This window comes from Chaetodon trifascialis, chromosome 7, assembly GCF_039877785.1.
Source record: "Chaetodon trifascialis isolate fChaTrf1 chromosome 7, fChaTrf1.hap1, whole genome shotgun sequence".
Classification (NCBI taxonomy): Eukaryota; Metazoa; Chordata; class Actinopteri; order Chaetodontiformes; family Chaetodontidae; genus Chaetodon; species Chaetodon trifascialis.
Window position 1 is genome coordinate 21,223,568 of NC_092062.1, and position 22,868 is coordinate 21,246,435.

General features: G+C 40.2%; 2 protein-coding genes and 1 pseudogene across 3 annotated transcripts; 2 read left to right on the top strand and 1 right to left on the bottom strand.

The window, feature by feature from the left end:
• Positions 1-2,010: 2,010 nt before the first annotated feature.
• cd4-1 (CD4-1 molecule) lies at positions 2,011-11,204 on the top strand. Its single transcript, XM_070966218.1, has 10 exons — positions 2,011-2,072; positions 6,321-6,399; positions 6,498-6,656; positions 6,798-6,929; positions 7,298-7,540; positions 7,635-8,018; positions 9,715-9,969; positions 10,113-10,213; positions 10,328-10,371; positions 10,578-11,204. The coding sequence occupies exons 2-10, from the start codon at positions 6,342-6,344 to the stop codon at positions 10,606-10,608; spliced, it is 1,407 nt and encodes a 468-aa protein (XP_070822319.1). The 5' UTR covers positions 2,011-2,072; positions 6,321-6,341; the 3' UTR covers positions 10,609-11,204.
• Positions 11,204-14,352, bottom strand: LOC139333646 (C-type lectin domain family 4 member E-like). Of its 2 annotated transcripts, XM_070966221.1 has the most exons (5): positions 14,264-14,352; positions 13,974-14,168; positions 13,667-13,818; positions 13,335-13,456; positions 11,205-11,403 (listed from the first exon to the last, which is right to left on the bottom strand). In XM_070966221.1, exons 1-5 carry the CDS (start codon positions 14,283-14,285, stop codon positions 11,241-11,243), a joined length of 654 nt encoding a protein of 217 aa, XP_070822322.1. In that variant the 5' UTR covers positions 14,286-14,352; the 3' UTR covers positions 11,205-11,240. The 2 variants fall into 2 exon arrangements, with proteins under 2 accessions (XP_070822320.1, XP_070822322.1); XM_070966219.1 differs by lacking the exon at positions 14,264-14,352 and having other exon boundaries at positions 11,204-11,403; positions 13,974-14,232.
• Positions 14,353-15,716: 1,364 nt separating this feature from the next.
• On the top strand, positions 15,717-22,189 carry LOC139334182 (C-type lectin domain family 4 member E-like; annotated as a pseudogene).
• The last annotated feature ends 679 nt before the right edge of the window (positions 22,190-22,868 follow it).

Genomic DNA, 22,868 nt, shown 5'->3' on the forward strand with positions numbered 1-22,868 from the left:
CGACTCTACAGCAGCTTAGGAGCGGCGCTAAGCACAGGCAGATGTTTGGCTCCCGCACAGGTGTACATTTAGCCAGTAAGTGGTGCAACAATTACTGCGTCTTGCAGAGTGTAATCTGAATTCTATCCTGGAGGACTGACAGTGGATTTTCTTCATACCACCAAAACACTCAGTGAAATGTGAAATGAAACACTGGGTTTACACTGAACAAGACCGTAAGCCTGAGTACATGTGTAAAGCAAACAAAAAGCTAATCTTTCTCACAAAAGTCCGATGCTAAGAAACATTCACTCCTCAGTGGGCTCACAGTCCACCAAAAGCAGCACGACACGAGGCAGTGGACCATATTTACTTAGCATTTATTTATTCAGGGACAAATGTTGGTTTCATGTTGGACAAACATGAAACCTGCTCTTTCCACTGTTAAAGCTCCAGGCTGCTCTCATTTGCTCAGTTAATTCTGATCAGCTTGTATGTTATCATTGAACACTAATTCCACATTGATCGGAACAGAAAACAAGAATTAGACGAAAACATTTAGTGGAAACTCTTCATCTCTTCCACCTGCGCAGACTGTTTGGCGGGCTCACAAACTTGCGGATGAGGATTTTGTTGAAACTCCCAGATCTTTATTTAAATTCAAGTCAAATTCTTTTTACCACCAAAGATTCAAACGTGATGCGCCAAATTACAAGAAAACATGTTGCACATGTCATCTAAAAGCAGTGCCTTGGATTTGAAACGCAAATATCAGTATCATATATCACATATGGAGCGCTGAAACAAGAAGATACAGCCGGGTTATCGAACTGCGAAGGAAAAACATAATCTAACTTTAAAGGGGATTTTTAGGAAAAACATTTTTCTTAATATGTATGTTTATTTGGTTGATATTCATCATTTTTACAAATACAAAAGATGTACAACTATTTTGATAAGACACATTTCACGTTTCTTAGCCAACAAAGTCTTTTTGTGCGTCAGCTGAAAGACAAATCGCCCCTCAGAACTTTAAACCGTCTTAACATCCATTTATCGTAGCTCCCAGTGTTCACAAAACAGAAGTGGCCAGCTTCCTAGAAGCTTTCTAAAGGCTTTATCGTCGTTAATGTGATTGAGAAAAGACAGTTTTCATGAAAAGTTAAGTCCAGAGTGATGTTAGGTCCGTGTGTGAGGATGAACACTGGTGTTGGAGTTGTAACCAGGTGATGTTACAGAGGAGAGGATGAAATACACTGACGGCTGTTTTTTAAATATTTATTTCAGCATATGTGCGTTAAACTCACACGATCGCGTCTCGCTGTACAGTCGTCCCAGCGAGGCAGTTTCTTCTTCGTCTCTCTTTCTCTGAGTGCTTCTTTATAGGAAACGGTGTGTTTTTAATTTGCATTTATCAGCCGTTTTTGTGGAGATTGGTCCGGCAGTTCATGGCTTGAATTCTGATACACTAATTATGTATCTAAATCAGTACAATTAAATGACCAGGGGAAACTCAAACGAGCAATTATTATAAATTAGGCCGTAAGCCACGCATGTGCTACTCAGAGCGTGCTAAAGATAGATAATGAGTCCAGTGAGACCCTTCATAAATTTTGGGACGTCTGTTATGAGGCAGCACTCAAATAGCAATTTTAGCCAATTAAGATTAGCTGTTTATTTGATTATCGATGGGACAGATTAAAAAGTAAACAAGAAAAAAGAAAATCATGTCTACTTTATAATTTGCTGATAAAAATATGGTACATTACTCTGCCCAAAAGATTTATCTTTTTATCTAATGTCATACTGCAGCTTAGACATTTATGCCCTAAACAGCACATTAGGCAATTAGTTCAGAGTGTTAAAAAAAAAAAAACAGTACAGGGATGAGATCTTGCCCTCTTCCTCTGTGACAACCAATCAAAGGTCATTATTCTGATTCTGGGTTTGATCGAGGACTGTGTGCTTTGTTTCCAGACCAATCGTCAGTGAGGGAGGTGCAACGGCACTTAAAAAGAAAGCTTCTCTGATAAATATTCAACATAACCACACGACTCTGAACACGGAGGGACGCTCTGCACTCAACAACAGCTGTAAGTATGCTTCAGTTATTTTGGAATTTTTGATAAATGTGCTTCAATATATAAAACGTCTATTGCTGTATACACCAAATATCTGCGTCAAATGTTTTCTGATTTTGAATCATGAACCCTTAAAACCTCAGCAGGGCCAGTGGAGCGGAAATGTCATAGTCAGTTTTATAGTCAGCTGCAAGACAAAATTCGGAAAGCAAAAGCACGTACAGATCCTTTAAATACAACTCAAATATTAAACTGATAAAATAGATTATACACCTCAATTTATTTGGGTGTTTTTGGTTGTACTTGTATTTAAATAATAGGCAGATGCCGAAATTGAACACCGGTGATACAAATTATGAAGGTAAAATTCATTCATAAGGAAATTTGTCAAGTTCTTATATTAGTACATTTATTTTATATGGACCTTTTAGTATAACATGAGCACAATATGTCGAGCATTAATATTAATTTGTGGACCACAGATTTTTCAGTACATCTATCAGGAACATCAACACGCTGCAAATTAATAATAACTCTAATTTCTTTTCCTGCTTTCCTCCCTCACCTCTCCACTGTGTTTGACCCTCACCCCCCACCCCCCCCCCCCACCCCCCCGTCTCTGCTTGTTGTTGAGGCTCCATCCAGACGACTCGTGCACTCGTCTTGGTTTCTGGGTTGTAGCTCCACAGGTGCAATGGCTCTGAAACGTCTGTTTATCGTCACTTCTCTCCGCTCTCCCCTTTTACTTATTTTCTGACCAACTCTAAATCTCAGTGATAATAAATAATGCAACCGTATTTATTTTCTATCAAATCTCAACCGGCAGATTAGAATTATAGAGCGTACCGACATGTTAACACTTCCTTGATCTTTTATAGATACATTGGAAACAACAATAAATTATTTTTCTGGAGACATTTCTCCTTGATACACATCACCTCAGACTTTTTCTTGAGGTAACTGATGAGTTTTTAAAGGTTTTTCCTCTATTTGATAACCAGGTACCTTAACTTTGTACCTCATGTTTTAGGTGTCAGGAAACAGATGGAAGATAATGACATTTTAAAACCACAAGTAAAATTTTATCAAAGTGTTGGGATTAGTATTGGTGCAATAAAAAGGGCTTTATGGCCTTTATACATTTGATATATTTATCCTGATACTTTCAGGCCCATAATTCATTTTAACAGGACATTTTGCATCACTTGGGAACAGATTGCCTTCAATGGGTGACATAAAGTGAGTTTTAGAGAGATAGATTTTGGGGGCATTTTGAGCATCTATTGAACAGCTGGAGAGATGGCAGGAAACGAGAACGAGGAATGATACACGACAAAAATCCCCGGCCGCACTCGACACGGGCACATCGCGGTCATGGTTGGCGTCTTGACCCCTAGACCACCAGGGTGCCCACATAGTAATATTTTTATACCACAGAAATATTTGTCAAAACCCAGTGCAAGCCTGATAAGGAGCGTTGCAGTGTTGCTGTAATGAGACAAGAGGGGAAAATATATCAGTGGAAGGGAATTAGTACGGCAAATTAATATCTTACAAATGTAACTCAGCTTGACTTATTTTCTTACTTATTAGCTTATAGTGGATTGCAAAACAGTTGGGACACTGTGTCAATCCTTTTTGACATATACTCAATTGAAAACGGCACAAAGACGATATATTTAATGTTTCACCTCATCATCTTCATTGATTTTTGTAAATATGTGTTTATTCTGAATTCGATGCAGCAACATGTTTCAAACAAGTTGGGACAGGAGCAACAAAAGACTGAGAAAGATGATGAATGCTCCAAAAGCACCTGTTTGGATCATTCCGCAGGTAATCAGGTTGATTAGTAACAGGTGAGTCTCATCATTGGCTACGAGAGGGGAATCCTCAAAAGGCTCAGTTGCTTACAGGCAAGGCTGCAGTGAGGTTCACCACTTTGTGAGCTCATGATTGTATAAAGGATCATTTTACATGGGCTCAGGGACACTTCGCCAAACTGTTGTCAGCGAACACGGTTTGTTTTCAAATGATTGCATTCTGCTTTTATTTACATGTTACAGGGTCCCAACTTTTTTGTAGTTGCCATTCTACATTGTTTTGTCAGTTTCCGTAATTTCAGTTAAGGCGATGGCAACGCTCATGTTGTCTACTCACCTATATATATATATATATATATATATATATATATATATATATATATACACACACACACACACACACACACACACAGCCTATTTAATCTTGAGACAAACATGAAAAAAACAGTGTTCTGCTCTGATTTTGATTTGAGATTTTTATTTGAGCTCAATGTTCAAATAAAATCTTGACTAATAATTCTCTGATCTTAGTCTCTCGCACTCATTTTCAGCCTTAAACAAGACTTGAAGTTGTAAAACCCAACAACTTTGTCTTTATCATGGGAAATTGTCTTGGTAGATATGTTCACGATCCTTTAATCAAATTTGAAAATGCATTTGATTATTTAGGATTTAATTTTGATGTTCGGGGTTTAATTCAAAAATAGATCTGATACAAGATCTATGGGTTTTTTTTTCAAAGGATCAGATCAATAATGAATAAAAGCAGCGATAAAAGTCTTTGAAAAGATTTCTGACATACTGTATACACTGTAGAGAAACAAAGTGGAGGGGGAGATAGAGAGAGAGAGATAAGGCAGGGAGGGAGAACAGAGAAACATCTACCTTAAACCACAGTCTAGGTGTGCTGCTGGTGCTGTGGTCTCTTTTTTTCTCTCTTTATAAGCGTGGAGGGATCCGTCTTTCGTGGAACAGGGGAGGAAGAGAGGGGGTGTGAGAGGCAGAGGGGGAGGACTGGGATAAGAATCTGCACCTTAACTAAATCAAGGCCCACCACAATGCAGCGTACGCTCTGTGTCTCTACCCTCCAACATTTGTCTGTCTCTTCCCATCCAAAACCCACCACAGGCCGCCTACTCTCAACTCTCTCAACTCTTTGTCTTTCATCTTCTCAGATCTCTTTCAATCTGAGACCACCACAAACCCCTCTTTGCTTCCTGCTGAGTGATTTTTCTTTGCAGCAAAAAATTTCAGAAATATACAAAATCAAATGATAAAGTAAGAATCGTAAGTAGTTGGTGTTAGTGGTAGACTGCGTTTCCGTAGCAGGATGAATGCTGCTTATATTCTGTCTCCTTCATTTTTGAAGAGGGGTTGGACTATTGAACAGACACTAAAATTAATATAGAAAGAAACTATTCAAAAATATTTAGTACAATTAACACCTTTCTGACAACAGTGTCAACAGAAAACTTAAGTTTAGTTTAAGGTTCATGTGGGTCGGATTCAGTGCAGGGTTTTTGACTGGGACTGCGACAGACTGTGCAGTATAGTGCACATATTAAGACTGTGTTAGTGAGGTCTCTCCTTAAGGAAAACAATCTTGATCCATCCAGTTTGAACGATTATTTCAATAATCATCATTCATTCAAAAAGCAAAGAGAAAGCAGTGTTGTATATGAACAGTTAAATAGTTTTGGTACATGTCTTTAATAATAAAAAGTGCTCATGGTGTTCCACAGGGCTCCATACTCGGTCCACTCCTTTTCCCGCCATGCATGTTCCTGTTTGGCCAAATTATACAACCACACAGTGGAATTTCATAGCTATGCCAACGACACACAATTGTATTTTTCTCTCCAGCACCTGACGATCCTGACAGTTTGAATTGATTAAATGAGAAACAACAGAAATTATAGTTACTGATGCTGAGTGAATTAAAAAAGACTGGTCCTAAAATTCCACCTCACCTGCCAAACAGGGTCAATGAGAGGCAAAGAGTTTAGGTGTTGTTATAGATAATAAGTTGAACTTAAGAAAGTTTACTGACCACATTTTTCCACCTCAGAAATGCAGCAAATGTCTGACCAGATCTAACATGTTCCAACACGTAGGATCTAATCCACGCTTTGGACTCTCTTGACAATTGCAGTGCTCAGAGATCAGTGAATAGACTTCAGCTTTTATAAAATAACTAAAACAAGCAAAACAGAGCAGATTGCACCCATTGTAGCATCTTTACACCAACTCCCTGTTTCTTTCAGAATCAACAGTTTATCAAATTTTTTTTCATATTTTTGTAATGCAGTTTTCATGTGAAGCACTTTAAGCCACATTGCATGTACAGAAGTTATTATACAAATTTATTTTTATTTTTATTTTTATTATCATACAGAATTTATAGAAATATGTTACCTGTATTTTTCTGAAATCACAGTTTTCCAGGTGTGTTACTGAGATGAAGAGCTTAATTCAGTCTGTCCTCATCCTCATTCCTGTGCTCTTGTTAACAAAAGGTAAGATGCTTTAGAAGCAGATTATCATGATTATTATTTTGACTTGGGGGCAGTTTGGGTTTGTGCACCAACCCCTAACGTCTTTCTCACTCTCTTAGGGGCAGAGGTGATAGAGGTGATATATGCTCAGCTGGGAGAGACAGTTTCCCTTAAGGCTCCAGAAGTGACTCATTCACACGACTATTACCTGTTCTGGCATTTTAATGGCTCTGAAATTGCCTGGCGCAATACCTTTGGCAGATCAGGGTTCAATAAAGGTGAACAGTACATTGAGCTCTTCACAAATATAATGATGCGGTTTTACCATCAACAAATGAAACTTGTCTAAATTATATGAATTACAAAGTATAATTTGCAAATAAAAATTATTTTGATTATAACAACCATTTGCCTTGCAGATAAATGGAACTTTACCATCTCCGTTTCTGGCAACTCACTGACCATTCCAGACATTAAGTACTTTGGTACTTTTGTTGGTAAACTGAGGAATCATGACACGGGTGTGACATACAAAGTAGTCAAACTCAACGGTAAGAATAAACATAAGGTGACATGATCAGTTCAATCATGCCACATTCACGATGGTACATTTACATTTGAAAGGGATATTATACTTTGTACACAGTAATTTAAGCAGATGTCAACATAATGTATGGACAGACATACTTTGGTCAAATCTAGGGCATGTTTTTATGCAATATATTGTTCAAATTAAGTCCAATTTTAATATTTTTTGACATTTGTTGACATGTTGGGAAATCTTTTTTTGCTTAACTTTATGTAGAGCCAAATAGAAGCCAGAAAAGGAAAAAAATAATAATCTTTTAATAATTCAAATCTTTTAATAATTTTCATGGTTTAATTCCGTCTCCTTTACTCTGTGCTATTTCTGTTCTAGTGAATGTGAACCCACCCTCTCCTGTGCTGCTTGGGGAATGGATGTTTCTGACCTGCAATCCAGAGACTCTCGAGAAAGACAAGAAGCCAGAGATACACTGGCTGAATCCCCAGGGAGAGAAAATGCCAACCATCCAAGGGCGACTCACACTGAGAGCCACAGACCAACACAACGGCCAGTGGACCTGTGTTGTAACGAACAATAACAGAGAAAGCAAATCCAAAATCTCTGTTAAAGTTCTCTGTGAGTGACTGTGTACGCACATGTATATATTCCAGTTGTGTACTCTCATCCTGGTGATAAGCTTACCGTTATTTCTCTTTTCCTTCTTGTTTAGACCTCTTACCACCTGCTTCAAGTACTCTATACACGTCTAAATCCCGGCCTCTCACCATCCCCTGCTCCATTCCCTCTCAAATCTCCTGGGAACAAATCAAATCTAAGGGCATCCAGCATGTTCAATGGGACTTCTTCCCCAGCCCAGGCTCAATTCTCAATTCTAGTGTTCGGCAGAGGCTTTTCTACCTTTCTCTGGAGGAGCCACTGAACTGGAAGCCAGACCAACACAGAGGGCTGACTCCTGTGTCAACCCTAAAAAATGGAAATCTGTCTTTGATCAGTAATCGAGTGAAAGAAGACGATAGTGGAGACTATGAGTGCACGCTGAAATTTAAAAATGGAGAAACTCTGAGCAGGACTGTGCACGTAAATGTGCTGCAAAGTAAGTCCAAACTAATTGCTTTTCACAAGCACAGCCTGTGTCGCACTCACATGTGTCATAAGACATTTTGTTTCCTTCTTTAGTTATTGTACTGTCCTCATTTATCTTTTTGATGCCCAGTTTCTTTGCTCCTTCCTAATTGTCATTCAGAACAAGTTTGAGAAAGTCATTTTTTTGCCACCTCTCTGCTTCTGTTCTGTGTTTTCATCTCTCTGCTGCAGAGTTTATTTGGAAGTGTCCCTGGTGTGACATGCGTCTAATTCAGTGGCTAATACACTTGTCTAGTGCCGCTCGTTTTAATAGAGTATAACAAGCTTTCCTTCTGCCAGAGGAGCGTGATAACACAATGAATTTTAATTGGTCTCTGTGTTCTGAGGATTCATGTTGTAAAACTAAGATTTCTCATCTTTATGTGAACTATTATTTGACCAGGACATTGAAAAGAAAAAAGTCCACCAATCTGATGCAATAATTCAAGGCAGGGGTGAATCTAGCAAATCTGGGCCCTCTGATTTGTTTTTGAACCTCCTTGTTTAGTAAATCCCACCAGAGTCCCTCTGCAATTTTTGTGTTTCTCTCCAGTTTTCCCCCCTGGAATAACCACCACCTTCCAACAAACTAAATTTCATTTAGCATGTATTTAAAGGACTTTCTTTCCATGAAATACGATGCTGTGAGTGAATGCTTCTGTGCTGACTCATAGCACTTAGGGTTGGTTTGTTTAATTGTGCTCATGCCAGCTTGACGAAGTTAAAAAATTAAAACCGCATTTAAGTTTTAGACCACAGTTTTATACTGGCTACTAAAGATATAAGGTACACAAAGTAGTGTTTGATTAGTGTTAGTTAGTCGCAGGCCCTGGTGTATTAGGTGTATTGAGGTCATACAAAAATTTTGGCTTGTAAATTTGAGTTTGTTTTTTTGTTTTATGATACCTGAAAACCAGTCCTAGTTCATCTGCCAAGCTAAATTTTGTACACAATACTGAACGGTTAACCAACTGTCCAGTGGCATCCCAAATCACAAAACAAAACAACATTCAAATGAAATGCATTGATATCTGGATTGTGCCTGTCTTACTTTCTTTAGGGCTGCAGCTTATGATTGTTTTCATTATTGATTAAGATGTAAGTTATGATGAGGACAGTGGGACAGCAAAGATATCCATGTCATTGTGATAGTAGTCTCAGGGGACAAGCAGATATTCACATTTGAAGGGCTGGAGGCAGAACATTTGACATTTTTTGTTTTTAAATAACTTGAACAATTAATCGACTCACAATAGTTGCAGATTGTTTTTCTGTCTTTTCAAATAGCTGACTTCTAGTTTCAGCTTTAGAGCAGTATTAGTCGGTTATGACAAATTGCTAATGCTGTGTATTTCTTCATTTTTGTTGCTAATATTTGGCGCAGTGCGGTTTTGATATTGATGCTGTCATGAAATGCTGAAAAGTTTTATTTTTCTGTTCATTTGGCAAGTTTTGCTGGCACACTGCAGCAACAGAAGCCAAAGGCTCAGTTGGATTCAGATAGTAAATGTAGAGGAACAGAGAGGGTTTCTTAGTTTACTGCACAAGACTTCCTCAGCCTGTGAAAATAGAAAATGCTCTCATGCATTTCATCTTTGCTGTGATAAATGTATTTTTTATATCTTTGTTCTGTCTTTCTGCCCTTCTCCCATTATCTCTCTGCGCAGTCACCTCCTCCCCAGAAACAGACTTAATTTCTGGTCAGCAGGTCAACCTGAGCTGCAGCGTCGGCCGTCCGCTGCCCTCTGACCTGCGAGTGAAGTGGTTCCCACCTGAACAGTCGTCCCTGCCACTGCCATCCGACCATCACCCCGCTCATCTCTCCATCCCGGCAGTGGGTACAGGAGATAGCGGAAAGTGGAAGTGTGAGCTGTGGCAGAACGACAAGCGGCTGGCGGCAGCTGTGATAGTGCTGAAGATCGGTGAGCGCAGGAAGTGAGAGGGGCAGGAAGTGTGACATGGGCATGACCTTGTGGCCGCAGTCTTCTTTACAACAGAAACTTGGTTTGACATGATGTGCTCTCTGTACTGTACACTGTTTGATGACGGTCTCTGTTCTACACAGAGCCCGAGCGGAGTGCGTGGATGCTGGTGATCATATGTAGCGTCACAGCCATCGTAGTCCTCCTCCTCATCCTCGTCCTCGTCCTCTACCGACGCAGACAAGTACAGTTAAACCATCCCTATTCCTTTGTGTTAGATCACACAGGATGATTAGCATGGCATTAAGAGCTGTCTCTCTTTCTCTGTGTGTCTGTCTCTCCCTGCGGCTGACATTAGCGGAAGATGAGACACCTCAGGCATCGACTCTGCCAATGCAAAAAGTGCGTACCACCCATTTCCTGGACTGATGAAAAGGCTCTAAACACACATTCACACTCATCAGCACTGAAATCTGAATACTTTCTCTTCGCCATAGGGTGTTTTATGAGGATACAAACTTTAAGAAGATAAACATCTTCATTTGGCTTTTTATAGCTCTGTGTCTCCTTCCACAACTCAAACAGAAACCTGTGACTTTGTGTTTCAGCCCCAAGCCCAAAGGATTCTACAGAACATAATATCTCCTGGGAAGACATTTTCAAGAGGACATCGCAACCAATTGAATTTCTGTCCAGATAAGATGACTTTTTCTGTCCTATCTGCTGCACTGTGAACCTCCGCTCAGTGTGTTAGATGAGGCTCCGAAAGTTTAAAACAAAGTTCAGTCATTGTTGAAGACTCTGTCATCACAAAAATGTATTTTACAGTTGTACATATCAGCCAGTTTGGATTGTTTTTGTATTTGGATAATTGTAACATTGATTTCTTAGGGACTTTTCTATTTTACAGGATTGCTCCATGAAACTGCTGTACCATTTAATCACTTTAACATTATTGTTTGTGGTTATTACTGTTACTAATTGTTTGTTGTTATTTGTCCTTTTGTCCTGCTGTGTAATATATTTTTATGACCTTCTATGATACTGCTTTCATAGGCTTGGTTACTTGCTTGTATACAGCAAATACTTAGAAATATATTCTTTTTTTAAAAAAAAAAGAGCAAATGTTGATACTAAATATACAGATTAAGATACTTTATTTCTTAAAGCAAAATTGTTTATTTGTAGATTTGCCACTGAATTTCTCCAATAAACAGTCAATATCTTTCATAATTGAGTGGTGGTCCTGCAGCGGCGTGTGTGGGGGGGGCTCACACGAGTGGGGTGGCGTCCATCTGACAGACTCGGGGATAGATGAAGGAACAGGGAACGTCGTACCAGTTGTGAGTGTAGCTGCTCACCACCGCACAGTCCTCTCCCTCCTCCCCTCCGGACAGGTTGTTGTCTGGCTCTCGTGGTTGCACGCTCCAAAATCTAACGAGTGGGCAGGCAGACAAACTCAGTGTGTGTGGGCATGTGTTCGTGAGTGTGCCTGTGTGTATTTGCATTTGTGTGTGTGTTTGTGTGACTGTCTGAGTGAGGTCAAATGCTTAACTTTGTGCACAATAAAGCGTAACTCTTATGCAGTTAATGCATTTATAGTTCTTCTTCACTACATTTGTCAGACAGCTTTAGTTACTAGTTACTTTTAAGATTACCTTTTTTTCCTTCCCCTTTCTGTCCAGTGAAAACCATGTACCTTCATATTTGGTGATTCTGACTTCTGGTAAATTTAAGTATTATGGCTTAAAATTCTCCTCCTAATGAATATGAATAAACTATTTAAAACTTTTCTTGGATTTGCCAGAAAATGCATCATCTCAAAGCTGAAAATAGGGCTGTTTCATCTGAGCTCACGAAAAGTTGACAGAGACACTACAAATATATCATGATCTCACAGATCAGTTGTTGTAGATTAAATTACCCGACAGTATATAGTTAAAATAAGCTCAACCTTAAACATATACAACAGTAAAAAGCAACACAGACATTAATGCAGCAGTAATATTAATCTAAAAACATACACATATAATAGTAAAATTCTGACAGGGACTATTTACTACATGAAAAGTTCTTTTACGTATAATACTTAAAGCAAATTGAGCTCATAATACTTTTACTCAAAATAAGTTTTGCATGCAGGACTTCTACTGCAGTGAAGTATTTTCACAGTGTGGTATTGATACTTTGGCTTTCGTAAAGGGTCTAAGTACTTCTTCCACCACCACTCTCTGTGAATTATTTAGCAAAGTTTGCAGGGGTAATGACTGATGCAAAGCATGCTGTGTGTCTGTGCAAGCTAAGCACACATTTCCACCCCCCGAAAGCAAGCCAAATTTGTAGTCAGTGCCAGTAAAGTGGTTTTAGGGAGGGCAATGTTGGTCAGTTTTTCAGTCCAGACTGAAAGATCTCAACAACTATTGGATGATTTAGTATGAAAGTTCATAAAGACATTTAGGGTCTCCAGAGGATGAATCCTTGGCCCCGTGACCCCCTGACTCTTCCTTTAGCACCACCATGAGGTTTTGTGTGAAATGATTCATTGGGTGGATTGTACTAATGACTTTAGTGATCCCTTCACTTTTCATTGAGCGCCATCATCAGGTCAAAATTACGATTTTCATCAGAATAGGCTGTGCTTTGTACTTAGTGCCGAATAGTTAGCAAGCCGTTAGCATGCTAACACAGTGAAGCGAGATGTGAACATGGTAGTCAATGTCAGCATTGATTTTAGCATTCAGCATTTGGCCCTGCTGTGCTTGTCTGAGAGTATTATTGACAAGCAGCAGGAGTGTTGACCGTGGCCAGTCATGTTGTAAATATCCAGGGTCTGTTATGTGCAAACACACACTGGCAAGAATAAGCCCAGATGTTTCTGCTTTACACTACATCTGCTCAACAAGGTCGACTTACACACTGGATACATTCCTGAAGAGCTTGGCACACTCAGTGAACCTGTCTAACTTCCATTCACTGATTTTGATCCTGATGTCTGGCTGGTTTTCAGGTGTTTCCAAAATTGTAACCTATTATAAGGCTGTCCTCTAATGTGATCATGCACAAGCTAAATCTTGTGTAGGAGTGACACTGCATGCTATCTTTACAGTATGTTAGACCTAAATAAAAGACAAGAGGGCAACATCGCAGGCCTTCATTGTCAGTCCTTCAACCTGAGGCCAGGAAGCTGTTGCAGCTGCAATTGTTTTAGTCACTGAACCTTCTTTAGGGTGCATTGTAATTTATGTGCATGTACCTGCTTATACGTGTGCTTTGTTTGTTCACCTCTGAAAAGTGTAGTACTTACTTATAGTACATTGTCTTATTACGTCAAGAGTATTTTAAAATTTTAGTCGTTGCATACGTACGGCGTTGTAACTGTTGAGTTGTCCACCCACTTCCAGTGTCCTTCACTCTCACTGTCAGTCAGTCCAATCCAGTAGTTTGTGTATAACCCTCCGATCCTTTTGCCTTCTTTTTCCACCGCTTCCTGAAAATGAATTCCATCCAAAGGTATTGCCATTTGTCAATTAACAAATACAGAAAAAATCTCTCTCTCTCTCTCTCTCTCTCTCTCTCTCTCTCTCTCTCTCTCTCTCTCTATATATATATATATATATATATATATATATATGAGTGTGTGTGTGTGTGTCTCTGTGTGTGTGTCTGTGTGTGTGTGTGTGTGTGTATATACACTTACATGCTGTTCTCTGTTGGTCAGGATGGCAAGATGGCCGCCAATCTCTTTACACTTCTCTGCACTGCTTGACCAGTCGTGCCTGTCGGTGTCGAGGTGGAAGCATTGGTCCCCTACATGAAGCCACGTGTCGGGACACTCATTGCACCTGAACTCTATGGAAGAGTGTATGTGTTAAACAAACCTGGTCAACTAGGGAAAAGTAAAGTTTGCAGGTGGTTTACAGAAAAATACAGAACACATGGGATTGCAGAATAATGTATATAAACAAATGATGAAATATTGTCCATCTGCTGGAACAGGAAAGTACCTGGAGCTGAGTCCGTGTGTGCCAGGGTGGAGTACTGCTTACACAGTTCTCTGTACTTAATCGTCAAAAGGTCTAGCTTCAGCTTTATAATGGCTGCCTCTGCCTCTGGACTGTGTTCAGCCCCAGAGGAGACTTCAGAAATCAACAGGCTGATGAGAACACAGAGGATGGCATGGCCTCCGATTCCCAGGGTGCCTGAAGAGACCGATAGCAGGTACAACATTAGGGGACATGCAAACAGACCCACACACTCAGACATCCCTTGTGCAAACCGCGTAAGGCAGTCTTACCTTTGTTTTTGATGAGGTTCATGGTGTCTGTCGGCTGGTAGAATATACCCAACTTTGACTTGCTCCTTCTGCTCTCTGGGTGTTTTATAGAGCAGTTTGTGTACCAAAGAAGAAAGAGGGGGACAGAAAGTACAGATTGCACAAATCGACCAAACAGATTGGAGTGTGCACGATCATCAAAGCATGTAAACTCAGATGGTGCAATATCTTGTAGCCAAACCATTGACGGCCTGCCATATTGGATTAGATAAACATTTGATGATCGAGCTCTGGCATGCAGGTTGGGCATTATTTACCGTTACATGAGCAAAGGTCCCTTACTGTCTTCTGTTTTTTTTTTTTAATTTGTGAGGATGGCAGGCTGAAAAGCATGACTCAGCACTGATTTGCACTGTGTGTGTGTGTGTGTGTGTGTGTGTGTGTGTGTGTGTGTGTGTGTGTGTGTGTGTGTGTGTGTGTGTGTGTGTGTGTGTGTGTGTTGGGGGTTATTTGTATTCTCTTCGTTAGTAGAGCAGCTGCAACAATATCACCTCTACACCGCACGCACTCACACACACCAGATGCCCAGTCTGTTGCTCCAACAGACTGTCGACATTTTTTTTGGTATACGTCCCATTTATTATTTTCTTCTTGGCACTTTATTCCCAGAGCCATTGTCAGCTCTTCTACTTCATGAGGTTTTGCTATTCAAACCAAACTAATTAAAGCAGAGGAGGAGTATTTAGTGTTTATCTCCGTGTCCATTTCAGTAACTTAGTGAGCTCAAATTTGTGGTTTCACATCACCGCAAATTCTTATTATCTGAAAAAGTGTAGCTTGTGATTCAGAGCTTGGGTTTTTTTTCTGAACAGCAAACACACACAGCTCCTGTTTGCTTCCCCATCATAACCTTGACGCAGTTCCAGTTTAAATTTTTTCCAATTAATGTCGGGAAGTTTAAAGTACATGCTGTTTTTTTTCCCAACCTATTTTGTAAAAGTTATTTTCTTTTGTGCTGACTCATACGCCCACATTATGTGCTGTGTCATCAGTCACACATGTGTCATATGCAGAATTTTCTCCAAACAGAGCTCCAGAGGGGCCAAACTGCCGGGATTATGCAATACAGGACAAGCTGGCAGTGAAACACCACAGCAACAAGCAGGAGCAAAGGAGCAAAGAACCTCCCAGCTTGGATTAACAGAAAACACCCAACAAAAAGCTGAAACTCTTCGGTTGTAGGTGCAGAGTAGTTAAACCAAACAGCACTTCTCTGAGAACATTTCTTGTACTGCTGCACTCGTGTTGTAGGCAGGGGGACGTGCCTTGATAAATCAACCAGCAGGGACAAATTTAATTTCAAGGAGAAATATTGCTGCTTGGGAGAGGAGATACCAGAGCCTTTAGGGACTAGAGGAGGTACAGTGCAAAGAGAGACAAAGTGAGAAAGAGTGTTAACAAGGGCGTTACAGCCATGGAGGAGAGAGAAAACCATAGCAGCCTGCAGGAGTTCACAGAGCAGCCCGTATCTGGAGGGAACAGGCCCATTGTCCAACGCAGCAATGGTGTTTGGAGTTTAAATGTGACAGAATTTGAGAGATTTTGTGTGTAAGAGCCAAATGTGGAACATATATGAGTGCAACTACTCAAGTGCAGCACTCAGTGACAATTTTGACATATTCTCCTAGTTGGTAATGCGACCTCTGCTTCACCACATCTCAGAAGGAAATATTATATTTTATTGTACTCCACTGTATGCAGCGGTGGAAGAAGTATTCAGACGCTTTACTGAACTAAATGTAGACGGTTATTATCAGCAAATGTACTTAAAGTAAAACTACACATGATGCAGGCAATGCCTTTATCAGCGCTATGTTATTATTTATTATACTATCGGATTTTTATCACCAACCCATGAGCGTGTAAAGATATAATTCAGTTTTTCATACTCTGTTGGTGCCTTTAAACTGCTGAAGAACACTGAATCGTATTATGTGTCTTCATTATCTATGAGTTATGAGTATGAGTTACAACATACAATATAAAGTATCGCAAAATAGAAACACTGTAGAAAATACTTCAGAACGAATGAAATAATGCACTGCTTTCAGTTCAGCTACCCGATAGTAAAGTTCAGCTCAATCAGCTATAACATGACTCAGCAATAATCAGTCAATATCAGAACATAACTCTGGATTCTGATCCTCCATTCTGCATAATGGTTACCATTATCTTTGATACTTAAGTGCGTTTTGCAGATAATACTTTGACTGAAGTATCATTTTTAATGCAGGTATTACTTAATTACTATATGGCACTGAAACTAGCTTTAATGCAGTGTTTTCACAGTGTGGTATTTCCACTCTAACTTTTGTGTAAGACATCTTAATCCTACTTCTACCAATTAGACTCTGGTGTATGTCATCTGTCAGTGGAGGAATGTAATTGGGTACACTAACTCAAGAACTGTACTTCAGTATCATTCTGAGGTCCCTCTACTATATTTGAGTGTTTCTAATTCAAGCTACTTTATACTTTGACCCCACAACATTACTTCACAACATCTGTCTGACAGTTTTAGTTACCAGTTACTTTTACAAAGATTTTACAAACAGAACATGTTGACTTCTTATGAACTATGATTCATTTTTAGAAATCAATCTACCAAAACTATAGAAAATAGTTAAAGTCAGCTCAAGAATGCAGGACTTGTATTTGTAATGGCATATCTTTGCAGTGTGGCATCGCTACTTTTTTTTTTTCTCTTCTGACCCATCCCGGGAAGTGGATGATCACACAGACCAGGAGCGGTGGGCTGTCAGTCCACCGGTGCCCGGGGACCCAGTTCCTTTTGTCACCATGGCATATTTTTATTGGGGGTTTTTTAAGGAGGATACCCCAGGTGAACACGCAAACTCCGCACCTTTCCTCGAGCAGCAGGCACCGAAGGCATGGTGGAGGACACGCCCCCAGCACCCACAGCGCCCCAGGTGGGAATCAAACCCGGGACCTTCTAGCTGTGAGGTGACAGAGTTACCACTGTACCACCGTGCCACCATGGATATGAATGATTTGCCACGACTGAGTCAGTCTATTTTTGTGCTTGTGTGCATATGTGACAGCAAGAGACACAAATAAACACTTGACTTAACTTTCAGCAGATGTCCAGGATTGTCTGTTGGGAAAAATAAATGTTATGAAGCTAAATTCTTGGTCAAACGGTTCCGCTCTGCAGTCTCCCTTTGCTCAAAGTCTGCACTCGACGCGACACCAGAGGATTAAAAATGGTAAATTGACAGCTACCGTGGTGTGGACTGTTTTGTGTCTAATCAGGCTCCCAGGGACTGAAGCAGAGCGGTGAGTGTTTGAGGAGTCAGGCTGCTCTCCTGATGGTTATTGGCTTTTTGGCCTCCATCTGCGCCAACATCGTACCGACTGTGCTCTGTGAGTGTAAACACTGTCTTACATCCTCCTGTGTTCCCTGCCCTCCAGCCTGAGTATCTACATCTGCCTGTCTGCCTCTCTGTCTCACTCTATTCCTCACTCTGGCTGATTATTCTCTCTTTATTTCAGCTCAGTGTGCTTTTGGACACCTATAATTGGCAATAAAAAAGATAAAGCGCTCTCTGCAGTCCAGTGAGGGTCATGTAATAGAAAAAGCACAAAAGTCCATAATTGTGAAATATTTCTCCTGCAGGGCCAACAGTCTCCGGCAGCTCAGCCTGATAATGTGCTTGTGAGGACACTCTCTCATTTAAAACAAACACCACTGGGGATGTTCGTGCTTGATCTATTACCACCACACACACCCCACACATTCATAGACACAGACAGAAGCTATTGAGCACAATTTTAGTATCTGAAAACGATGACCTGCAACAAGAGAAGGAAATAAAAGGAAAGATGTAACGCTCCCTGTGACAGCTGGATGTGTAACATATTGTGAGACTCTCGATGGAGGAAAAATGTAATTCCGCTTTATGAATATGGCACAGAAGAGCACATGATGTATCATGATAAATTGGCCAATATTCCCAGCAGTCAGGTATTGCTATTGTGGGTCAAGTAAGCCGGTAATATAAATGTTTTCACTATATTCAAGTAGACTGCTCTTTATTTTCTATATCAGGGCACATTAACTCCACAGTAAAGCACATCTGTCACATGAAATACGTAGCACATTTAAGATTCCCCTTATAAGACATAAACTACGTAGAAGCACAGTTTTAAAGTACCGTTCATAGACAGCGGTGTCATGTTGGTTTATGTGAAATCTACATATTAACCACATTTAACCTCACTACAGCACCTGCACCTGTGCGCTTACATCAGCAGGCTTGCCAGGAAATGGCAATATGTCATTAGTTTTATCAAGAAGAGCTGTTTGTAATACTCACTAACTGATGTGACTCACTAATGACAGCAGAGATCTCAGCTTACAGTTAATCAAAGTAAAACACTGCAAATATTATGCTGAATCAACTGAAGGACACTAAGCGGTTTGACTTTCAGTTCCTCTGAACCTGAACGATATCAAGTTATCAACTCATCCTGAGGTATTGTTTGTGGATATGACCATAGCTTTTAATGAAATCCACATAAATATGTAGCTTTTATCTTTATTTGTGACTTGTATTACATCAATTACTCTTCATAGAAAGCGTTATTTCTTTCATTAAAGCATGAAGAATTAGAAAAGGAGAAGTGGCAGCATAAACAGAGGAAACGCAAATGTGGAAAAATATCTGGCAATGAAACGACAGAAAGTTCATGTTGTAAATGATAATTCTTCACAGCTGCCTGGGAGCTCATACAAACTCAGTTATTCCAGCAACAGCAGCAATAAAGTCTCAGAGAGATTCACAGACCACACGGAGCAGTGTCATATGTTTGAAGAGGGAGAAATTAGCGGAGGGTGAGAAAACACAACAAGGAAACTACATTTGTTTTTAGTCACACTTTTGTGGGTGAAAATATTAGTTCACCATGTTGGTCCAAGTGGAAATATATCAACATCGACTGGATGGATGAGTTTTTGTACAGATATTCATGTTCCCCGGGAAATAAATACCGAGGACTTCTCTCAAGCCACCATGAGGTTGAGCTTTGAGTGGATTGTTTAACATTTATTGGATGGAGGGCCATGAAAAAGTTGGTACAGACATTGATGTTCCCCTCAGTATGAATCACAGAAACTTTCATGGTCCCTTTGTACCAACATCAGGTCAGAAATTTTAATAGCCTTATACATCAGTTTATGACCAAATGACTGCTAATTAACAAATGTTAGCATGCTAACAAGCTAAAGCTAACAATGTTATACCAGCTAACTGTTATACCTGCATGTTAGCATTGTCATTGTGAGCATGTTAGCATGCTGATATTAGCATTGAGCTCAAGGCATCATTGTAGAGCCTCAGTGACTCTATGCATGTGTGTATATTTCTTTCTTTCTTTCTTTCTTTCTTTCTTTCTTTCTTTCTTTCTTTCTTTCTTTCTTTCTTTCTTTCTTTCTTCTTGATTGGCAGGCCAGTACCAGGTATCCCCCCGGACTCTTCACCTCTGGCTTTGAAACTGACCTCAGTGCAGAGCTGTTACATCCAGCTGTGTGAGGACTGCCCCGCCCTGGGACGGAGCTGCTCGCAGACAGGTGGCAGGATGTAGATAAAACCTGTACAAGATGTTCATTTCCTGCTGTCTTTGATTTACTGTTCCCCTCATCCTTTTATCTTGCCCTCACTCTCATTAACAGTTAAGCAGTGCAGGGACTGTCCTGAAGGATGGCGTCATGTGGGAGATCAGTGTTACCACTTCAGCAGGGACGAGCTGGACTGGCTGAAGAGCAGAGACAGCTGTGCAGAGACGGGCCGTCATCTTACCATGCTGCACACTGTGGAAGAGCATGTGTGTGTGTGTGTGTGTGTGTGTGTGTGTGTGTGGCTGAACTGAACACAACTTATCAGCAAACTTCACAGACAGAAATAAGCACTTTGTCTGTGGAGCCCTGCTGACCAGCACAGGTGTTCCTCATTCCCCTTAATTGGGTCGGTTACTGTGCTGTCTGCAGGAGAAGAAAACTTAAGACATGAGGGCGTGTGTGTGTGTGTGTGTGTGTGTGTGTGTGTGTGTGTGTGTGTGTGTGTGTGTGTGTGTGTGTGTGTGTGTGTGTGTGTGTGTGTGAAGCGATGGGAAACATAAAGACATCTTTGCAAGGCAAGGTCACTTTATCGAGGTTTTACTTTTCAAAGGCATAGTTTAAGATAAGAACTCAGATGTGAGGCCATAGTATTTTTCAGAGCAGGCGTTCCCACTTGTCATTGGGGGAAAAGGACAGTTTTTACTGATAACATTAACAATAGCTCAGTTCACCCCAGTAAGCCATGATGGTGTGGCAGTATGCACAACACCACCACACTGAAACTGCAGCTAAATGGAATGCAGCCAATAGTTTTATTGTCACATGAGTTCAGTCATCTCATGCAATAAGCATTTTTATGGAAGGCACATAAAAGCGTAAATAATACAACTAAGAGTGCACTCAGTAGAGTGCACATCTCTGCCAGGTGTGTCATGCGAGTCATAAAGGTGATGTCGGGGATTTATTCATCTTGTATGTTGCCTAACTTTAGTTGACAAAAAATTAATCTGAAGGTCCTCTGGTTCAAGATGAGACCAAACTTTTCTCTGGATGTCAGTTTTTGAGCCAGGACAAAGGCCAAAATGTGGCCTTTAAAAGCTCCCCTCGTTTTTAACCTCGCCAGTTACCAGATGAATGTTGTCCCTAATGAGAATTTTAAATGGGAATCCAAACTAGAGTAGGTGTTGATAGTGGCCCCTATTGTGGCCTCCACTTAAGAGGAGTGATGAGTCAGCATTCAATGGCGGTATAAACAGAGCAGTCAATTAAACAGGTTTTTAAAAAATAGTTAATCGCTGCAACCATGAGAGGTCCTTGAGCATACAGTTATAAATGTGCAAAAAAAATATTAGGCTGATGGGTCTTGTACATGAGACATTAGCTTTGGACACACATGCAGTCATGTTTCCATCGTTTTTGGGGTCATTACATAGACTTACATTCATTTCCTGGGGACTTACCCAAACCATAACTATAACCACTACTTGGCTAACCCTAACCTAACCTAAATCTAACCTTACCCTAACTCCAGTTAATGTAAATCAAATTTTACCTACCATAGTAAGAAGTTTTACACCTTGAGTGAGCAGAGAGTTAAAGAGTTAAGAGTTAATAAAATTAAGATTTGGGATAAGGATTTAGGAGTTTGGGCTAGGGATTGCAATGATGTGTGTGTTTGTGTGTGTTTAACTTCAGGTCGCTCTGTAAAAAGAAGCCAGGAGAATTGTTGGATTTGATTACCAATTCTGGATCGGCCTCAAAAAAAGGAGACTGGAGATGGGTGGACAATGCAACACTGCAGCATATTTACCATCTATTTCTAATATTTAATGCACTATGTCATTTATTCATTTATCTTTTATATTAAATTTGCTACTCTGCATCCATTTTAAATATTGATGATACTGAATAAACTGTCCAGAAAGAACTGGATTATTTTGTTCAAAGCAAAATAAGCAGCCTGTTTTACCAGGCTTCTGGGTCTGAGAACCAGAAATATAAATAAAGTCATCAGTGAATCAAAGACCTGGCTGAGGTGAGCCTGTGTTTCACATTTGTCACAAATATTCACAGTAGTAATTTAAAGCTTGCACTGTCTATGATCCTTTCCTCCCCTCTCCCTCTGTCACAGATATTGGGATCAGTGGAGCTCTGAGCCAGATAACCACCAGTCAGGAGGGGAGCATGGAGAGGATTGCACCACCTTAGACAGCCACTCAAAGACATGGTTTGATGTTCCATGTGATTACATTTATAAACGGATCTGCCAGATGGATGCATTCAGCTCAGCTGAGTCCTCATACACCTGAAGATACTGCAGAACTAGACAGTGTGGAAATTACAGCAAGGGTTTGTGGTACATGTTTGGGATTGTAGGAAATCAAACTCATACACCAAGAGTTTGCTTTTCTGGCATAAAACATGCGCACAGGACATACTGTTTTTTGTTTTGTTTTGTTTTATGACTGAAGGTACAGTCGCTGAAAATCTGTGCATTATGTTGAGATAGTGCTTATTGGAGGAAATAGGCAGGGGATGGTAGTCTCATGATGGACAGCCATCAAGATTTTTGTTTTCTGCAGTATGACGTGCAAACATCCACACAGCCTACTCACACAAAAACCAGTTGAAATCTGGTCATTGATGTAACTGGAGGCTATTGTACATGAAAAAACATCCCAAAATTTTGATTGTGATGACTTCAAATAAACCAATGTGCACTTGTGACTTCTTGTCTCATGTGATGGCCTCAGTGTGACATGAGTTGTGATTTTGCTCTCTTGGATTGTTTAAATTGAAGGAGTATTTCAACATAAAATACAATTATTAGTGACAGGACAGAAATGTCCTCCCTTTAATCATTTGACCTCCTCAAATTTATTTAGGGTTTACTGACCTGGAGTTTATGAACCGCAGCCAAGGAACACATTGATCCTTACAGCTGCTGGTGGTGTAAGTCACATCACCGCTAGATGACGCTATTCTTCC

Bases quoted from the DNA above. Each gene is read 5' to 3' on its own strand.
- LOC139333646 (XM_070966219.1), bottom strand. From the start codon at position 14,232: ATGTCTGAGTGTGTGGGTCTGTTTGCATGTCCCCTAATGTTGTACCTG. The intron at 13,457-13,666 runs GTAAGTGTATAT...ATTCATTTTCAG, and splicing joins TGACCAACAGAGAACAGCAT to GAAGCGGTGGAAAAAGAAGG. The intron at 11,404-13,334 runs GTACGTATGCAA...CCCACTCGTTAG, and splicing joins AACTCAACAGTTACAACGCC to ATTTTGGAGCGTGCAACCAC.
- cd4-1 (XM_070966218.1), top strand. From the start codon at position 6,342: ATGAAGAGCTTAATTCAGTCTGTCCTCATCCTCATTCCTGTGCTCTTG. The intron at 6,930-7,297 runs GTAAGAATAAAC...TTTCTGTTCTAG, and splicing joins CAAAGTAGTCAAACTCAACG to TGAATGTGAACCCACCCTCT. The intron at 10,372-10,577 runs GTGCGTACCACC...TTTGTGTTTCAG, and splicing joins CGACTCTGCCAATGCAAAAA to CCCCAAGCCCAAAGGATTCT.